Genomic DNA, 20,011 nt, shown 5'->3' with positions numbered 1-20,011 from the left:
AATCGCATGTAGGCCGATAGCACAATAATTATAACGTATATACAGTCATGTAGATGTATAGCAGGGAGTCATATTATTTAAACGACTCCCTGCTGTATGGCGAGATTTTCTGGAAAGAAATACGAAGTAGGAAGACGAGTAAATGCAATCAGAATGGATGTTAGTTGCCGTCAGTATAATAATAATAATAATAATAAGACGAAGAAGAACGCCCGTGATCGGCAGAGTCAGCGCCGGCCCCAGGAAACGTCAGGACAGACATCCCGTCGACTCCAGAACGCCCGTGATCGGCAGAGTTAGCGCCGGTCCCATAGCTATGCAGAAGACGTTACTTCAGTATCTCATCGAAACGTTTTTGCAATACAATGATGTAGCTAATCAAAGGAAAAAGCATTTACATCAGTTCTAACAACATACACGATAAGCTAGGCAACAAAGCATAGCGCAGGGCCCTGAGCTTCCAAGCTCTCTCGTAATTTGCTGCGATAATGCTAAAGGCAATGCTCATCAGGATATAATGCCACTTATAATGCTCACACTACTCCATAATGCCATGGAGTTAGAAAGTTGGAAAAGTCGATTTCAGTCTGTCCAACCTTGCCACCATTTCAAAGCAGGACACCCATATTCAATGTTTACAAAGGCAATTCTCTCCCGTGTAAATGTATACACGTGTTTGGGTCCAAAGCAGGACTGTCCTGCTGAAAGCAGGACGGTTGGACAGCCTGCGATTTAAGAAGGCCGTTTTGGATCAAGGCCAAAGCGTAGAAGAAGAATAAACTTCAACAGCAGTGAGCATGTCGTCTGAAACTATCCACTGAGAAGGTTGTTTTGCAACGTCAAGTCTCCGGACGACGCCGGACGGGTTCAGATGCACGATGTTCGGAACTGGACCTAGCCAGCTTCATGCATGACACCGTTGTCGACCGGCAATTATGCTTGTAATGCCAATTTTGCATGCGAAATGGTGTTATAATGCCAGCATTATGCCACTTGGAAAAAAGGGACTATAATGCCAGCCATAATGCTAGCATTACCCGCCCTTGCCTAGAGCGCACTCGTGCCCTGGGAATGGGTGTGGCCATCCTAGTAAACTCACTCTTTGTCAGTAGATTACGGGTACTGAATGAATTTCAAGATAATAGTGGGTTTTCCCCCAGCACGAGACGTCAAGGGAATCAATGCATACCGCTGTGTGTGATGCAACGTTTTCTGGACGACTTCAAATCCTTACAATACACACACACACACACACACACACACACACACACACACACACACACACACACACATACACTAGTAGTAGTAGTACCGGGAAGCAAGGCGAGCAGGACCGGACAAACAGTGGTCATAGGTAACTTCTCAGCCAGGGCGTCTAAAGTGCATCACACCGGTAGTTAACAGTCACGTTTTGGTGTACAGATACAATGTACGTGCGTGCATATGTTGACAGAAAGGCTAACAAGTAACAGGTGCATGTCATGTGGTCACACCAGCTGGGCTCTGCTGGGCCCTGACACCGTGCGAGTTGCTTCTACTCTCCGTGTTCACATTTTTGTTCCATCAGCCAAACCAACCCAACTGGACTCTCCTGCCGACTTCGACAAATTGCCACAGAATACCATCAGTAAAGAGACACGTCAGCGGTAGTCAGCTCCTCCGTACACTTCTTTCGAGGTCAAAACTTTCCTTGGCAAAGGAAGGTATTGTTCAAGGGCGAATGGTGCTGTTTACCCTTGTTTAATCACTTTTACAATTTTTCAGCAGTACGATTGTCATTATTTTGATCCATACCTTTAAAGCAAATACCTGCGCATATTTGTAGCGCCTTCAAATTAATTATCACACCCACGGAGATACCAAGTGTTTAGTGACTTGTGCCATGTACACAAATTAATAGAAGTGATTCGTTTTGATTCATACAGTACACTACAACGCGTTAACTTATCTGCACGTGCATGTCTTGCAATAAGGCCGATTTCATGCTTTCTGTGTCTGTAAAACAAGATTGAATTCCCTGAATCAAGATTAGAGTCACTCCGCGCAATTAGAGAACATAAAAGGTTTTCGGACCTGCACACACGGGTAGAAGGAAATATAATTATCATTCTTCTCTCGTGCCTTCAGTCACTGGTGAAGGCTTCAAGTTCACCAGCTTTGTTTGACAAGCCTAGGGGCACATTCAGCATGCATGACTCTCTGCTTGACACTAATTACACTTGAGGTGTCACTGACTGTGCTGTGAAATAGCTGATGAATGCAGGGAGTACTGGAGCACAGCGCAAACCAAGGAAGCGATTTTATAATTATAACACAAATTGGCGGGCTTTGGGGGTAAGAGTACATTTCAAGAAGAGTATCAGATTGGGCGAATGCCAATTACAACGATGGCATTCAGCAGGAGTGCCAGTGTGCTGCGAGTGGATTTTAGAGGTAAGTTTAATTGAATTACCAAACTTGAAGAGTAGGTTGGTCTACGACCGCGATTCAGAAGGGAATGGTACCTTGTTCCAGTCCTTCAATGGGTCAGGTTTCCAGCCGTTCTGCTCAGCACAGAAAACTGGGAACGTGTGGCCTAGCACACTGGCTGCATGTACATGATGTAGGCAAATGCGCCTTAGTGAGCGTCTCGCACCCGTGCCCATAGTTGACCCTAACCCCCCCCCCCCCTCCTCACCATTAAGTGCTGTATCTGTAAGTTTCTTTGAGAAAAGAGCATAACAGCAGTGAAGCCAGACGTGGGAACAGGAGGGACGAGTGCTGCCATCTCCTTCAGGGAATGGTGGGGTTACAAACATAAGCAAACGGCCGCTACACATGCTGCAGCTGCATTTTTCAAGTGAGCACAACATGTAAGATAAAATTCTTCATTTTGGCTAGTGTAGAGCAAACCGAACAAGTCGTGGACTCTGTAAAAATAAATATGGTGGTAAAGACACACCTGGCAATATGGCAGCAAACACACGGCCGCCCACAGCTTAGAGAGCGTGTGTGGGCGGGCGTGTGTTTACCACAATATTGCCAGGTGTGTCTTTACCACCATATTTATCAACCATAAGTACAGCTGCAGTGGTGTCTTCAACTTCATTCACCCAAGTCGTGGACTCGGTAAAAATATTATTATTATTATTATTTTTAATTCTGATAATGGTCTGCGAAAATTCGCACACGGCACCCGGCATACACACATTCCTTGAGATCGTGGATCCACCACTGCATAATATGTATACATGTATAATTGAACTTAGAAGTTGCGACTTCGGCGGTATTAGTCATGAAGTTGATTGTTCCAACTAGGAACACATGCTTCTTGCCGAACTTGACACTTGACTGACTCACAACTGCCATCCGGAGCACACGAGGAGCACGTCGCACCTTCTACTCGGCAAACCTGCAAGAAAGCACCACTCCCTGCTCAATACACGGTGTTTCGGGGAATTCACCCCTCATCAGTTGAGCTTGAGTAGGCTGAGGAAGATTGTGCCTGAAAAGCACCACTTATATACTGCTCTCCAGGCCAAACCATCACCAGGGATACAAACTTACAGAGACGCTTTGTTTCCAGCGCGACAAACACCTCGTGAAGCTCTAGGTAGCAGCGTGAGTCAGAGTCGCTCATGGAGTTGTGATAAACAGACGTTGAGAGCCAGTATAGCTATTCGCAACGCTGTCACCTCCAACAACTAGTCGCACGTCCGCGTGAGGGACAACAATACGAACTTAGAAGTTGCGACTTCGGCGGTATTAGTCATGAAGTTGATTGTTCCAACTAGGAACACACGCTTCTTGCCGAACTTGACACTTGACTGACTCACGACTGCCATCCGGAGCACACAAGGAGCACGTCGCACCTTCCACTCGGCAAACCTGCAAGAAAGCACCACTCCCTGCTCAATACACGGTGTTTCGGGGAATTCACCCCTCATCAGTTGAGCTTGAGTAGGCTGAGGAAGATTGTGCCTGAAAAGCACCACTTATATACTGCTCTCCAGGCCAAACCATCACCAGGGATACAAACTTACAGAGACGCTTTGTTTCCAGCGCGACAAACACCTCGTGAAGCTCTAGGTAGCAGCGTGAGTCAGAGTCGCTCATGGGGTTGTGATAAACAGACGTTGAGAGCCAGTATAGCTATTCTCAACGCTGTCACCTCCAACAACTAGTCGCACGTCCGCGTGAGGGACAACAATACGAACTTAGAAGTTGCGACTTCGGCGGTATTAGTCATGAAGTTGATTGTTCCAACTAGGAACACACGCTTCTTGCCGAACTTGACACTTGTATAATTGTATAAATATAATTGTATAATTGAAGTAATATTACCTGAAGCCGAATTGAGTACCCCGAGGTTTGTATACGTGGTGAATATCAAACCATACACACGAAGCTGAAGGTAATACAGTGAATTCGATTTATACCTACGGTGACATTCAACTTCGTTTTTTTGTGGCCATCGCCGCCCTCGTTGCCAAACTCATTTTTGGCAAATTCCAGTTTGAGATCGATAGTACAGCACAGTGTAGGACTGTACGAGTGCAAGATTGAAAACTCGCCATGAGCTGTGAGGATCAGCTAGACCCCGTAGCAGCTTCTGACTTCTCTAGTCTCTAGTCGGATCAGGCAAAACACTTGACCAATCACATTGAAGCGCGGGATCAAAATTTGACCAATCATGATTAGTGTACGAGCAGGTCTATATATCTGGTGCTTAATCTGCGGACGGTCTGGTGCTTATGTGAAAATAGGCACGTATGTATGAAGTGTAGACGAGGTCAATGGTCATTGCCAGAGACTTGGGTGGCTCACACGTTACTCTCCAGTCTGCGTCCCACTCAGGCACGCTGTCCAAGGTGGCTTGGAGCTGCATGTGAAGTCGGCGATTTCGGAGGGGGCAGACAGGCACTGGTAGAGGGTCGTGTCATCCGCATAGAGAGATGATCGTCCCAATCGTTCAAGGGTTGTAACATGGCGGCAAATACACAAGCCCTCCCCAAGCCAGCTCTCTTATCTGACAAGTTACAATCGAACCCCGCATTACTATAAAAATAATTATGACACGGACGAAAAATAATGATGAACTTGGATCGTAAACTTGATTTGATCCTTGACTGCTTCCTGACTGCCATTAGGATCACACGGGAAGTCGATAAGCCCTCCACGTCCCAGGCGTGCAAGAACACACAACTGCACGCTCAGTGCCCAATGTTTACGGGAATTCATGGCTCACCAGTTGCGCTGGAGTAGGCCGGGGAAGATTTCGCGCGAAGGGCACCACGTTTCTACATGACGTGCTCTTCAGTCCGTATAACCACCGGAAAGATACTAACTAGTAACTTATATTTACCCAGACAGTCCGCTTCCTGCCCTACAAATACCCAGTGACATCAAGATACAATGTAGTAGTGTGAGTCACCTACATAGGCTACAGTGCTGGCAACTGAAATCCGACCTCCTGAGCGATGCGCTCACATGGCAAAGTGCCAGGAGTGTAGGTAGGAACACGTGTTTTTGGAGTTGACAAGATTGGAAACGAACAGCGGTCTAGAACACATGTGCTGCATATCCGCGAGCCACGCACACTGACGCTGCTATTTAGTGGTTCTTGAAAAATATGAAAAATGACCTTGTGCATTGCATTCCCACCCAGAATCAAAGAAGGCATGGCTGAACTTCATGAAGTGCATTGAATGGCTTGTGCGTATGGAGAGCGCATCTCCCCCCCCCCCCCGCCCTTCAGTTAAGGTAGGTCAGGCATCGCTGCGTGGACCTTTTGCATTCATTATTTTAGACTGCGTTTACACGGAGACGAAACGAAGCTAAACGAGAACGCGCTGGCCTCGAATCCTTTCAAACCGTTTACGGCAAATCGTTTTGAACCGTTCACACGAAAACAGAAAACGATAAGGCTGGAGTTAGCACCTGCTGGCTTGTCGCAAGCGCGGGAAATAACACGTTAGTTGGAGTTGGCAAGTGCTGGCCGGAGCAAGGGTTGGGTATAGTCCCCCCGCAGAATGGTTTCCATGACCGCGCTCCGTTTCCAATCGTTTTCACTGTTTTCACCGTTTACACGAAAACCAAAACGTTTTGAAAACGTTTCAAAACACTTTGAAGTGTGTTCATTTTCGGGCATTGTCGTGTAAACGACAGTAGTAAACTCAACGATTTGGTTGTCAATCGTTGTCGTGTGAACGCAGCCTTAGAAGTCAGACGAATTTTCGGGATTGCTAAAATTAATATCTGGCCTAGCTGCAGATACGACTTCACATGTATGCAGTACATCATACTGCGGGTGGCACACCACTCCACTGTTTACAGGATTTCGACCCTAGATTGATCCCCTTGTATCGTGAGTAGGCCGATTGCCCATTGTGCAAAACATAATAATTATCATACCCTGAACCGTACTTCTTCAATGAAGTACATGCATCCGCAATTCACACCAGTCCGAAGGAACAATGAGATAATTTCAGAACCGAGCGTTCGTGTTCCCTTCTTTTCATGGGCTCTTGTTGCTGTTAATTTTTGATATACGGGCAGAGAGCAGCGAGAAAGTTAGACAGGGAGAGGGCGAGAAAGAAAGAAAGAGAGAAAGAGAGAGAGAGAGAGAGAGAGAGAGAGAGAGAGAGAGAGAGAGAGAGAGAGAGAGAGAGAGAGAGAGAGACAGAGAGACAGAGAGAGAGATAGAGAGAGAGAGAAAGAGAGACAGAGAGAGAGACAGAGAGAGAGACAGAGAGAGACAGAGAGACAGAGACAGAGAGAAAGATAGACAGGCAGACACAGAGAGAGAAAAAACAAGGCGAAGGATAGAGAAGGATAGGTAGAAATACGGAGAGTGAAACAGTGATGTTAGGTGCATCGGGGAGATGAATCAGTGGTGCGTGGTGGGTGCTTCAACGCGTGGTTGGGGGTAGCAGCGAAGAACAAACTGCTGAATAATTTAGCATGGGAGATATGAGAAGCGATTTAGCAGGTCAACAGTGGCAACACGAAGAGTTCATTGGTGCACAAGCACGCAGAGAGGAAAACATGACGGAGTGGGTAGACAGGCAAAGTCATACGGAGCATTCATTGCAAGGTGCAGAGGGTGGAGGCAAGGATAAATATCTGAGCAGCCTTGTTCTCCCTTACATTCCATGGCAGTGCGTTTCAGGCCAAGGCTACCGGAAAGGTCAGGCGAGATCTACTGACTTCTGATTACGTCGAGGGGACAGTGAGGCCCTTGGCGTTATTAATGAAAAATCAAAATGACTAAGGCAGGTGCTATGTGGGTAAAGATTTGAGGGAGATAACCATCGCACTACATTAGAAAAGTTAGTGTGTTAAATACGGCATGAAGACCTGTAATGCTTCACATATTCTATTATTCTGACATAAGTTACATGTTTTCTGTGTGTATTATAATGACTGTGTTTGTGTGTTCACTGTGGCCATTGGATCTATTATATGTTCGGTTCTGTTCTGTACAGCATGTTGGCACATAGCGGTATTCGTGTTCTTGCAGGTCCATGTAGGAACAGGTAATTGAAATTGAGAGCAATTCTTTATGATGAAGAATGTTATGCTATAGTGACTTTGTGTTCGGTCGAGTTACCCAGTGAATCTATAATATTGATATGCTCCTCGACATTCGTCTTGTTGAGCTCTCTCGGTACACTGCTCTAGTGCTGCTGCATTACGCATTGTCCGCTACTTTCATAGTAAGGGCACTCTAGCGTTAGAGTCTGAGAAATGAACTGTGTGTGGTGCCTCCTTTGCTCCATGGCTGGCTTGTGTTGCTTGATAGGAAAGGGCACACGAGAAGTCCATCGAACCTTCACCTTGGCAAATCGGCAAGATAGCACCCCCCCCCCCCCCCCCCCTGTCCAATACACAGTGGTTCGGGGAATTCACTACTGATCACTTGAGCTTTAATAAGGATGAGGCAGAATGTGCCCGAAGAGCATGACTTCAGTGATGCTCTTCGCAACCACTATTTCGTACTATTGTTTAATCCTTGTGGGAAAGATGCTGGCGACAAATGCATTCCTGACTGCGCGCGCATTCTAAGCTACATTGTCCGTGACCAGGCCAGCGGAGTCACGAGACTGTTTGATGTCTTCAAGCAATTGCAGGTAGAAATATGCCCACCCCCTACCCTTCTCTCCCACCGCGCCACTCAGGGAATGTCGAATCGGAAACCAACACAACTGTATTTGAGGATACAATGGATACTTTCTCGAAGAATGTGGATCAACTTATGCCGTTTAAAACTAGAATTGAGCTGGCATCGCTCCACTGCAATCTTGTATACGTCCTTGCAGGTCAATATCCCGTTCTCGTTGCTGCTGGTACAGGACAAGGAACGCCATTCATAATGACATTTGGCGATGGGCAGTCTACCGCTGACGTTCTCAGCTACATGCCGGTGTGTATTGTGACCAGTGGATCAGCACCGTTCATTCGACTAGAGAAGACTGATGGTAGCCTGGTGCTGGGTGTGACCGGTTCGTTCACTGGTTTTGGCAGGGCCCCTTTGAACACCACAGCACACCCTTCACTCAACGCATCATACACTGGAGTGTACCATTGCCGAACCGACGCCCGCTACTCACCACAGTTGTACCAGCTCAATGTTGTGGGTAAGGTTAAGTTTGAGATGTTACTCATGTTGTCCATCGAGGGCAGCTTTTTAATGATACCGTGCATAGCGCATCAACTGTGCATTCACCCTCTACAACTCACTCCCCATCGACATCACAACCCAGCATCGTAGAAATGCTTTCCAAAACAATGCATCTAGTCTTCCTTTGAGTAGTACCTGTTCCTGCTCGGTGCACCCCCCCCCCCCCCCACTGGTTTCTGATATCTCTTATGTGTATTAACTCGATCATCCCGCTTGTTTGGCATGATACATTGCTGCTTGCCTTCCCGGGTAATTTCCAGCTAGCTGTTTCTCGCTAGTATCAGTTCTATAACACTTATCAATCGTCCTTATTGGCGTCACTAAATCATGGAATGAAAGAATAACACCATTGCTGTTCTCTTGCGCCCTTTTGTAGCTCGACAGATTCGGTCCTCATTCCCTACGTCACTGCCACTAGTTTACATGGATGGCAATCACACCATATCATGCATGTCAAGTGGCAATTTCCCTCTCAAATTATCTTGGAACACAACACTATCTCCGGATTCTGAGCTGATTCGGACAATGACATCGGCGAATATCGTACATTCGACGTTCAGCTTCAAGCTGAACGACCCACAGTTCGTAATAACAGAGCGTGATACGTCCGGTGTTGCCTTCAACGTAACCCGTAAGACCTGGTATACTACAAACTTCGACTGTGTTGCAGTGGGCTCAATTCCTGCACGACCTCACGATGTGATTCAAAGGTGCTTAAATTCCTCCCAGGCAGTATCTACGTCTGTTTCTGTCATTATTCAAGGTACGCATTCTCCAACATTTCCCACTAGAATAACGAGGACGAAAGTTCATTGACGGGCTATAGGGGAGGGTAGCAGCACCCAACTTCATTACGTCAACCGCACTGCAAAGAAGAGAACTATTTTTTGAAAATGAAGCACTGAACAACAAAGGCAATCAGACTTTAAGTAGGGCCAAAAATGCCTTGATTGCACTGGTTGTTCGATATTACGCTCTGTCGCGGTGTTGAGCACTGTCAGCACACTGAGTGCATCCTCCGGTGAAAATGAAGCCCCTGCTTGGATTTTGTGAAGTAAAACAAAGAAAATAAAATAAAAATAAAAATCACGTATCATGTACTAGTGTGGGCCGCCAAGCCGAATGGGATATGGTTGTTATAACGATAATGTGAAAACTCTGCTTCCACTTTTTTCACTATCATTCTAATTCTGCAGTACCACGCTGTAGCGCACTACACACTCTCAACCTGAATGTGAATGTGACGTCATCAACACCTAGCAAGAGAGGTAGCATTGTGAATGTGCAGTGCATTCCTCCATACAATCTAACCAATGGAGTGCAGCAGGTCACGTGTTTGGCAAACGGATTTTGGACAGTTCTCCCGACGTGTGTTGGTATGTATGATACACATGTTAGTCTGAACGCCTTCGTGTACTCTTCCTCTTCCGGCTCCCTGTTTTTCTTATTCCATCTCTTCCCTGTAGTAGTAGTATTCTTTTATTCATAGTGGAGAAACCAAAACAGGCAGATGCCTAATAACAGTGGATCCCCTGTGTAGGGTGGAGGAGGGGGAGACATGGCTAATGGTAAAATAGTGGCGGCGAAATAGAGCAGTTCCAGCACAGCTACAGAAACATGGGCGTAAAGCTAAAAGCAGGCAAGAATGTGTTGCAAAGGGCTTGACTTGAAGGCGGCCAGTTTGGTGACGCGTCGGATATCCACATGGAGGGAATTCCGGAGAACTGCGCCAGCATGTGCTACCAATTTGGTAGAATGTGCAGAAGCAGCTGCAGGGACGATAAGCAGGTTACTGTTGCCTCCTCGAGTTCTTCGTGACGGAAGAGCCTGTACTGTATACACTTCATTAATGTTGTATGCGGCGGATGCGGAACCCCCCCCCCCCCCCCCCCAACAGTCCTTCCCACCTCTACAGATTTCTGAAATAATGAAAGTGACCCGATAACCCGATTTACATTCAGAAAAGGGGAGAAATTCAAAGAAAAAGCACAGAACTGAGTTGAAATTCCCTCACATATATATTGAACCAAGGTGTCAGGGTGAAAACGTAGAGAGTTAAAAAGTTAGCAAGACATTGTAGTGTCAACTTTTCAGACTCCCTACCTTTACACCTTCTGACAATATGTGATTGAATCTTCCATCACTGCTGTGTTGTTAAATTTAATGACATTTTTTCACAACTCAGTCCCCTTTTTTGCTTTCATTGTGGTAAGCCTTTTCTGATGGTAGATATTATTGAAATATTGAAAGGGCTAAAATATGTTGTCGCGTTGCTCTGTGTCTGTGAATGATCGCGTTTACATTTATCTTTTTCCTTTTAAAAACATTTAAACCTTTTGTTATCAGCGGTGTTGTATCGGCGTTATCACGATACAGAAAACTTTGAGCAATGTCACAAATTGCTACACCTCAAGACTCTATAGAAAAACCGGTCAATGTCAGCAGAGTGTGTGGTAGCGAACTAAGACAATACAAATAAGTAGGTGGTAGGCGGGAAAACGGAAGATTGGCAACAGCATCAGCACCAACAACTCTGTGGCGGAAAAGGACGACACTGATGTGCCAGTGAAGAGCACGAGAGACGTAAAGAATAGGTCGATAACGAGCTAGGTCGTATCATGTAGAAGGGGTTACATGGATCTTGCAAAAACCGAGAGAATGACAATGTGCTGGGTGGTAGATTAAGTGAACTGAGGTTCTCTAGTCATTTTCCCAAATAATAGTAACTACGAAAATTGCGGGTCACCCGGGGCTGGCGTCATGATAGCAAAACACCTCGAAACCCAGCTGAGCAACATAATAAATTGCGTAGAATCTCCGGCAGAGCCTGTGGCTTTTCTAGTGCTCAGAGAATTAGGCACCCCGTGCCAAACATATAAGAGTAGAAAGTATTCTTTGCTTGCACTTGAGCTGTACTTGACCGAACCGGTCAGTAGTTATCTGTTTTTCATTTTTGTACAAGAGGGATTCTTGTGTTTTCCGCTTTCAAACTTTGCATACAGTGACGCACTGCGCCTCTGTGAACCACTCCACGATCACCTACCTGCCTAGAACACCAATTGGAGCCTCTGCTGTTACAAAATGTCGTGAGCCCTACAGCGGTATAACTGGCCCAAACAACGTGCAGTGTATGGCTGCAGGTATCTGGAGTACGCTCCCAACTTGCCCTGGTACGTGCTTTTTCTTTAATTTAATTAATTAAAGCCGAACTAGCATACGAACGGTTTAAAAGTTACCAGATTTTGTCAAACACTGGCAATTGTAAGCTTGATAGTGATGAGTCATGATGTGTATATTCAATGACCTGACGATCAGTTCCAGTGCGGCTCGGATAACTTGGTATCTTGAAACCGATGGTTCGCAGCGTTTGTTCTGCACCTCCATACGTGACGCAGACTTGCGCTGACGTCTGGATTTGGCGAGGTGTTTATCGCGCTGGAAACGGTGTGTCACATGTCTTTCTATTATATCATTTGCACAGACATTGATGAATGCATAACTGGAGATCATAACTGCTCTGAGAAATGTACTAACGCTCAACCTGGATATGTATGCAATTGCTTCAATGGAACGGCGGGATGCTTTGGTGAGATTTCATTTTCCTAGTTACTATTAAGGGGGAAGACTACCGATCAATTTCATAATTATGGCATTCAATTGACCGTAACTTATTGTGGAGAAAAAATCACCGTAGCTTTGATCAACTGATGAACTGGTGATCAAACTACAATGAAAGCTGACATGTTGGAACGAAACAGACACCATTAGTCCTCTTGTTCTTCAACTATGCAAGCTAGAACGTGTTCCCACACTGGCAAATATGATGGCATTTTATGGCGCGCACAAACAAGTGAAGCACTGAAGTGAAGCAAGTCAAGCACTCTGCCACAGGGCGTTGCTTACAGTTGGGTTGAAGCTGGTTCTTGGCTAGGTGTTCAGCCACCGCTAATGTAATCTTCCTTGAGGCTGTCAGCCGCTTCTTATCTTCGACTTGCTCCTTCATCAGTCTGGAAATGGCTGGCTCGCCACTTCGTTTGAGGGCCCAGACCTTCGTGAAGTGCTTCATCACCATCCCACTATCAGCTGCCCGCACTGCAACTGATTTGCAGAAGCATGTTGCTTAGGCCAACGGTTGAAGAGTGGCCAGTCGCTTTTGCTGATGTTCTGCAAACTCCACCCCGAACATGCTGATGCAAAATGTGACAGAGTGTTTCTGAGACTGTTACAGGATACTAGAATCAGGGTTAGCGTCCACAATTTCAGCTAGGGCCGCAACATCCGCAACAGCATCGTGAGCAGCGAAATCATTCCCAACGATGAACTATAAATCGATGTGAGGCTGTAGCTTGGGAGCTCCGGTAATGCGGTTTAGGGATCAGAGTGTTAACCCGGCACAAAAATGCACACCATTGACACACCCACACGTGCACACACAAACACGCACACACACACACATACACACACACACAAACACACACACACACATACACACACATACACACACACGCGCCACCACACATTTACACACGCACACACACAAACACACACGCGCGCCCACGCGCACGCACACACACGCACATGCACACATGCTCTCACATGAAATAGCACACACACATGCGCCTTGCACACATACATTCACGCACGTGTACGCACCCGCCCAAATGCATGTGTACACGCATGTGCATGAGTGGAGATGCCCCCATACACATGTCACACTAACATGCCCTGGGAGTGGTCATGCACGTGTGTATAGTATGTATGCGAGGACACGTCCACATGAACTCATATGCATGCGCATGCTCATACATGCGTATGTTGCACACATGCACAAACATGCAGGCCTATGCAAACACACCCACGCACGCCCGTGCGCGGCGCGTACAGTGTGCTCATACATTTCCATAGCCCTAGGGTGGCAATGACTCGCAAATATCATGAATAAATCTTATGAGATTGAAAAACACACTTACCCAAAGCAGCTTTGGTGTTGTTTAAGAAAGCACAGGGCCAGGGTGTTGAGCAGTTACACGACAATGGTTATCTATAAAATTCTCCATGTCACTCTGCTGACACGGAATGACGTTGAAGAGGGGCACTGAACGGCCTCTTCGCGGGAGTCGAATCCAGTGGCGTTGGTGTTGGAGATCGCCCTTTCTGTTTTTCAGGAACTCGATCGATCAATTGACCTTGTGAAACGTCCCCTCCTCGGCGTCTTGAATCGTTCAGTACGCAGACTGCGAGGCCACGTCGTGGGTGACGGATCACTCTCCCACGTCTTCATCTCCACGACACGTCGGCAAGAAAACCAAGCTATCCAAAAACCGCCGATGTCAAAACAAATCCGCCAGTGCACTAGTGGCTGAGCTTCTTCCTCAGATCTTGTCTCGACTCGAGCTAGCACCCGCTGTGAGTTCAGTGGCCAAACTACTCACTCGCTTGAGCGCGTCCCATTTTTCCACTCCGAAAGGCATTATTTTTCAAAAATAAATCGGAAATCTAAAACGGCGCTTACCGTCGGGAACCACCTAATAGCCTTGTCACACGACGGTTCGTGCTCACGATTTCACGATACAGTACCATGGTTCTACGATTCACGGCAAGACACTTCACACGACGACTAGCTCTGCCGACACGGCGCACGCGAGTCGGGCACGATTTGACTGTTGCCTAGGTAATTGTAATGGAGGCACGTGTTTTGATGGAAATAAATCAAACTATTTTTTTTTCATGCCTCCCGGGAAAAATTCAAACTCTCTTTGCCTGATGTTGGAGTAGAACAAGACTGAAAAGACGACTTTGTTGCTTTGGCGTTCTTGACTGGATTTCTGGGACCAAGGATTTGACAAAGCTGCGTAGCTTTGCTCTATTTTTGCTGTTCGTTTTCCGTGGCCTTGGGCAACTGGGTCTGGACAGGGCAATCGGCTCACAATCTGCAGGGTTTGGAGTGCCCCGTTCGATTTCCCAAATCCTTTTGGCCGTTCAGCCGTTTTGTTGCTTTGTCTTCTTTCGCTGCTCGCGTCATCATCATTTTATCAGTCGATTCAAGTAGGGAGCAGTAGATTTCGATAAGCATCCTTTCGGATTCTGGGCTGAATGTCCGGGTGGCCATTGTTCAGAAAGTCGGACCTGTGCTGCTGTTCAGGAAACGCTCAGTGAGAAGACGCGATCGCGAACACAAGCCAAACCAGTACAGGAAACACGAAATCGAAAACGAAAACGCACAGCCAGGGGAGGGGGTCAGGATGTCGCGGGCAGACCGTCGGGTCTACGGATTCAGATTTCCCGCCATTTGATGATCGCCTTGGTGATCCGCCCGCGAGCCCGAACAGACGTGACTTTGTCCCGTCGTGTGAAAGGCCTATTAGGAAGTTGTTTTATGGCAGCAACAGTGACAATGGTTGGCGACTTTTGGGTGATGTGTAAATATGTCTGTCATTACCATAATTTGTGCAAGAATTTGTGCACTGTGTGTGTGTGTGTGTATGTATGTGTGTGAGTGTTGCTAGAAGTGCGTATTTTTCTGCTTTGTACTCACGCTAGTAACCCTGCACTATCACTGCACTATATTTTCACTTCATACGTATCACACAGAATTATCATCTCGTTTCCTGTGGTATTGCAACATTTTACGCTATACCATTACACTTTGGCCACTAGTACTTGTCACATATATAATAAACCCCTATTCTGTCTACAGTAGACTTATTCCTGATGATGGGCCTTGCCCGAAAATTTGAGCTAATGTATATCAATTGCAGTGTAGCCTAGAGACCGTTAGAGAGAGTGTGTACAAGGTGTGTGTACAGGTTGTATGGATATTCTGTGCTTGTTCAACACCACTCTTTGCTTGCCCTCCATATCAACCTTCCTGTTTTCTTACCCAACCAGTGACACATTGTGCAGCTGTGAACCAGTCAACAGTGGGCTATATAGAGAGGCGTGCCATTGGTCAAACTGCCACTGTGGAGTGTCGCCGTGGATACGACAGCTTACTGGGGCCAACAGCAGTTACATGCATGGCCAGTGGAAAGTGGACTGAGCTGCCTACATGCCACGGTGAGCATTCTCAAAAACATTGGTCGTACTGTACTTCATCGGAAGAGTTATTTAACACTGACTCGCCAGTATCCCGGGCAACCTTTGTCTTGTTGTCCAGTGTCACTTCAGTTGCCCTCTTCCCCTGATTATTAGTAGGGCTGTGTTTGCTAGTAAAAAAAATAATAATAAAAAACTGTATAGTGGAAATCACCCCGGCTTTTACGGAAAAATAGCAAATCATCTCTTCCTAAACACCCAATTATGATCAGGTTACGTTTTTCTGTTGAACTCTCGAGGAGGCGGACTATCATTACATTTTCCAAAGATATGTACAGAAAATGGATGTTGAAGTGCCGTGGGTTATATAGTCGCGGGTCTGACTTTTCTGCGTGAACTCAGTTCCCAAGTTTGTACGAAGATCAGCCATGCAACGATCTGTCTGCTTTTGAATATGACTCTTTGTTGGTGGTTTTTATTATTTATTACGTGTTGGACCCATCCTGATAAAAAAGGCGAGGTAGGGGAAGTAGCCACCGGTAGGCACAATTTGGTATGAGCGCAAGGTGTTGTTCTTTGCTTTAAGTTTTAGGAGGTCCTTGGTGTTTTTCCTGCGCCCGTGCTGAGGATTGCGTTCAACAACAGACAGCAATAATAGCATTCGAAAGGAACGATTTGATTTTCCTGATTTGCTTGCATGCCCAACTTTCTGTTACCTCATTGCTTGTTGAATGCGATAATGATAACGTGCCTATCTGTTCGTCCACTTCAGTTGGTACCTATACACCAACCGACGTTACTAGTGCGAGTCTGATTATATTTCTTGCAGATATTGATGAATGCTCCATGGAAGAGAAGCCGTGTGCCCTTTATTGCACAAACCTCACACCCGGCTTTATGTGCACGTGTGTAAACGGGACTGTCGGGTGCTTCGGTAAGGGAACAGAATCTCCAAAAGATTCTTCAATCCGGTCACCAAATCTGGGAACAAATTAAAGAAATGGAAAGGAAAGATGGAAAGTGCCCGAAATAGGTTTTAAAAGGTTTTAAAGGAATTGCAACGCGCAAATCGGGTTTATTTTAAAAATATTATACCCCACCCTGGCTTTTTAGTTCCAACCAAGCAAGCACAGGGGAGGGGGTTGACTGAAGGGGTACATGACTGAGGTACGAGAGGTATCTAGTTCGAGTCCTGCCAGGGAACGGGTTTTCCAGCCCTATACTGCTACCCACAATCAATTATGAACTTATTCAAAGGATACAAGGATATGGCTAACGAGTAACGACGCATTCAGATGGACCTGTGAGCGTGAACGAGTTTGGCAAGAAACACGCTGGCAATACACTAGTGACATTCGCACGTGCATTCCAGCGACTCCGTGAGAAAGTCAAACGCCATCGGGACAGTGGATCTCTATAAACTTCTCTATTATCGGAAATGTTCGGGACGGGATTCTTCTCCTGCAGCGCGTCACGTGGTCTGTGGCTGTGGTAACAAGTGACAAGAACGCGGATCCCTGCTGGGCTATCTAGAATGTCGTTGGCAAATCTGTGTCCACTATTGCCCACCCTGGTACCCTACGTTATATCTGATGGTTACCTCCTGGCTGAAACTGACGTGGAAACAATCGTTGTGCGTGGTTTAGGCAGTAGGTGCATTGTTAGTAGGCATACGCTTGTTTTGATTTCCACTATACATAAAGTATACAACTACAGACCTGGTCTGTCTGTGTGTTATAGGTTAAACATTTGGTGGAAAGATGACAGGGCTATAGTGGTGCTTCGACCTTCGAAGTTCTCAAGATTTCTCCTTCTTGTAAATCGCTCTAAAGTTACTGAGATCCAGACAGCACATGTTTTCCTTCAAGTCTTAGAAATTATGCTCCGACTTAACTGACGCAAGTGAACACGTTAAAACGTTCGTGCGTCGCTGGAAAAGAAGCTACAGGTGCTCCCTGGTTATAATGAATTCGGTTAGTACGTAAACACCGTTAGTAAATACAGTTCTGAGTTCACCTGGCAAAACATACAACTGTTTACAGGTCCGGTTACAACCTAAATCGTTAGTACGTGAAGTCGGTTATAACGACGCTTTGCCCAGGCCCCTGAAGTACCACACCCTCTGTATAAGTTAGTACATGTATTTACCATGCAGGATCAATGCGAAAACACATAGGATAATCAGAAAGACACGATGTATTCTATCTATGGGTTCGTAGATCCGTGGGATCTTTTGCGTCAACAGAAGAGCTATTTTGGAGATTTTCAGTTATCTTATAACGAGTTGAAGTGTCGATAAGGGTACTCATAAAGACTCGAATTAGTGCCTATCTCGCATTTAGCTGCAAGTTCTTTTACAAGATTAGTATAATGTTATCGCATGGTTGCGATGATTTTACTTCAAATATAGACTTCGGGCTAACCTCTCGGGGCAATAGTATTCCATACGGCCCGCAGTAACCATGTGATAACAAATTTATCGCATGGCCCACAGAGCAGACCATTGGGCGGCTGTTGAAACTAGCCCAAATGCCAACACAGTTGACCAAAATGCATATTGCTGTGGTATTATTATCAAAACAGGAAAAATGAAGATATTTCCCCTACACCCTAACAAAAAGTCTGCTACAGTCCGTCAGAGAGTATTACAGTACTGAACAACGGAGACAGAAAAAAGAGACGGCACGGCATCGTCATAACAATAGACATGGCAACCACAACTCGATAGGCGAAAGCCTTTGGGGAATCCTTTTAAAACAATAATAATTACAATAAAACACAGTAGAATCATCATTTTCAGTTGATAAACTAAGAATTGCACAGCAAAGAGTTTCTTCATGGTTTACATGTGTACCAGGAAGTCGTCCAATACAGTGCTGCAAGTACATGTATTTGACAACACCGTAGTGTGTAATACTGTGCACAATTGTTATTCTTATTCCAGCTCCAGATAGCTGTATACTGCGAATCGTACAGCGTCGACTAATCACACAGTCACGAGCTAACTGAAATAAACAATTTGCCGGCAAATACACAAATTGTTTGCGGGCAATATCGCATAATATTGCCCGCGGCGGGAAAGGTTCTGGTTCGCTGGAGTACGGGCAATAACCATGTGCCATGTGATAAGTCTTGTTATACATCCCTGGCTAGATGCCACCAGGGTCTCTTACGTCCAAATTCGAAATACTTTGAAAACAGCTTTCCATTCAGGTACCGTATGTGAGTTATCACAACCTTTATGTACTATTCTCTTTTCCTTTCATTGTGCTCAGCCCAACAGCATGATAAGATGTGCAACACGAAACAACCGATCACCATTGAGATTTTCGTCGGAGCGTTGGCTGCAAGCCTGTTTTTTGGTTCCCTCATTACATTTCTGCTAACACGACGCGTGTGTGGCGCATCCCATCTGGACACCAAAGGATCGGAGATACCGCCAGAGAGTACACGCCATGACACGCCAAACATTGCCTACGAAAATGCGGAGATAGGGGAGACTGTAATGACGAGCAGCGAGGCATACGTAGCCGTTGGGGTGGGAGATACGGCTAACTACCTGGCTGTTCTGCCATAAAATTTAGACAGCAGAGTGTTGTTTTCTCATGGGAAAATTCATCATTGATATGTGCATGCTAGAGATTGAAACGTGAGATTCACTGCTAAACAGTGTAGAAGTAATTTCCGTGAAACTCATCTGCTGTTATTTCCTAGAAAATATAACTTCATGCTGGAGCTTGTACTAAATATTTGTTACTTTGAGGCGTCCCTACGAATCTGATTGCGCGTCTCGCACTGTGTATCTGTCTGCAATAACATTATTCGCTGTGATTTCTTACTTCTATAGTCTAAAATTAAAACTGTTCAACGCCTTTGTGAATAAGGATAATTATGGATTAGAAGTACTAACTTTAGTACTAGTAGTAGTGTTTGGAGAACTCTGACTTGGAGGAGACTGATCTGCCAGGGAACTCTGCAACAAGGCTGTGCATTTGTTTATCCCTCTGCTCCGAAGCTAGCATCTGCTGCTTCATGAGCTCGAGCCACTGCTCCATGGGGCTACTACCTGAGTTGGCGGATCGTGCATCCAACTTACCTTCTCCGTCAGACATGACGACCAAACAAAACTGTTACTGTAAACAACGCTGAAAAAATGCAAACGAACGGGCTAGACAAATGTCGGAAATAGTTAATAATAATTAACATCCCACTGCACACACAGACATTCAAGACCAGGTTTGGGCTAGATCGGGACTCACAGTGGGTGAAATGATTAGGATTACACCGCACTTCCACATGGTAGGACAAATGTGG

At 45.8% G+C, this 20,011-nt stretch overlaps 1 protein-coding gene across 1 annotated transcript; it reads left to right on the top strand.

The window, feature by feature from the left end:
* The first annotated feature begins 2,332 nt into the window (after nt 1-2,332).
* LOC135812627 (uncharacterized) lies at nt 2,333-19,599 on the top strand. The gene is made up of 10 exons (XM_065325927.1): nt 2,333-2,433; nt 7,467-7,517; nt 8,301-8,618; nt 9,039-9,425; nt 9,859-10,038; nt 11,665-11,832; nt 12,144-12,248; nt 15,551-15,718; nt 16,527-16,631; nt 18,973-19,599. Exons 1-10 carry the CDS (start codon nt 2,373-2,375, stop codon nt 19,272-19,274), a joined length of 1,845 nt encoding a protein of 614 aa, XP_065181999.1. The 5' UTR covers nt 2,333-2,372; the 3' UTR covers nt 19,275-19,599.
* The last annotated feature ends 412 nt before the right edge of the window (nt 19,600-20,011 follow it).

The sequence above is a fragment of the Sycon ciliatum genome, chromosome 3 (assembly GCF_964019385.1).
Source record: "Sycon ciliatum chromosome 3, ocSycCili1.1, whole genome shotgun sequence".
NCBI classification, from domain to species: domain Eukaryota; kingdom Metazoa; phylum Porifera; class Calcarea; order Leucosolenida; family Sycettidae; genus Sycon; species Sycon ciliatum.
Note: the sequence above shows the minus strand (reverse complement) of the source record. Positions and strands in the feature narration are given on the sequence as shown.

Bases quoted from the DNA above. Each gene is read 5' to 3' on its own strand.
- LOC135812627 (XM_065325927.1), top strand. From the start codon at position 2,373: ATGCCAATTACAACGATGGCATTCAGCAGGAGTGCCAGTGTGCTGCGA. The intron at 8,619-9,038 runs GTAAGGTTAAGT...GCCCTTTTGTAG, and splicing joins GTACCAGCTCAATGTTGTGG to CTCGACAGATTCGGTCCTCA. The intron at 16,632-18,972 runs GTAAGGGAACAG...CATTGTGCTCAG, and splicing joins CGGGACTGTCGGGTGCTTCG to CCCAACAGCATGATAAGATG.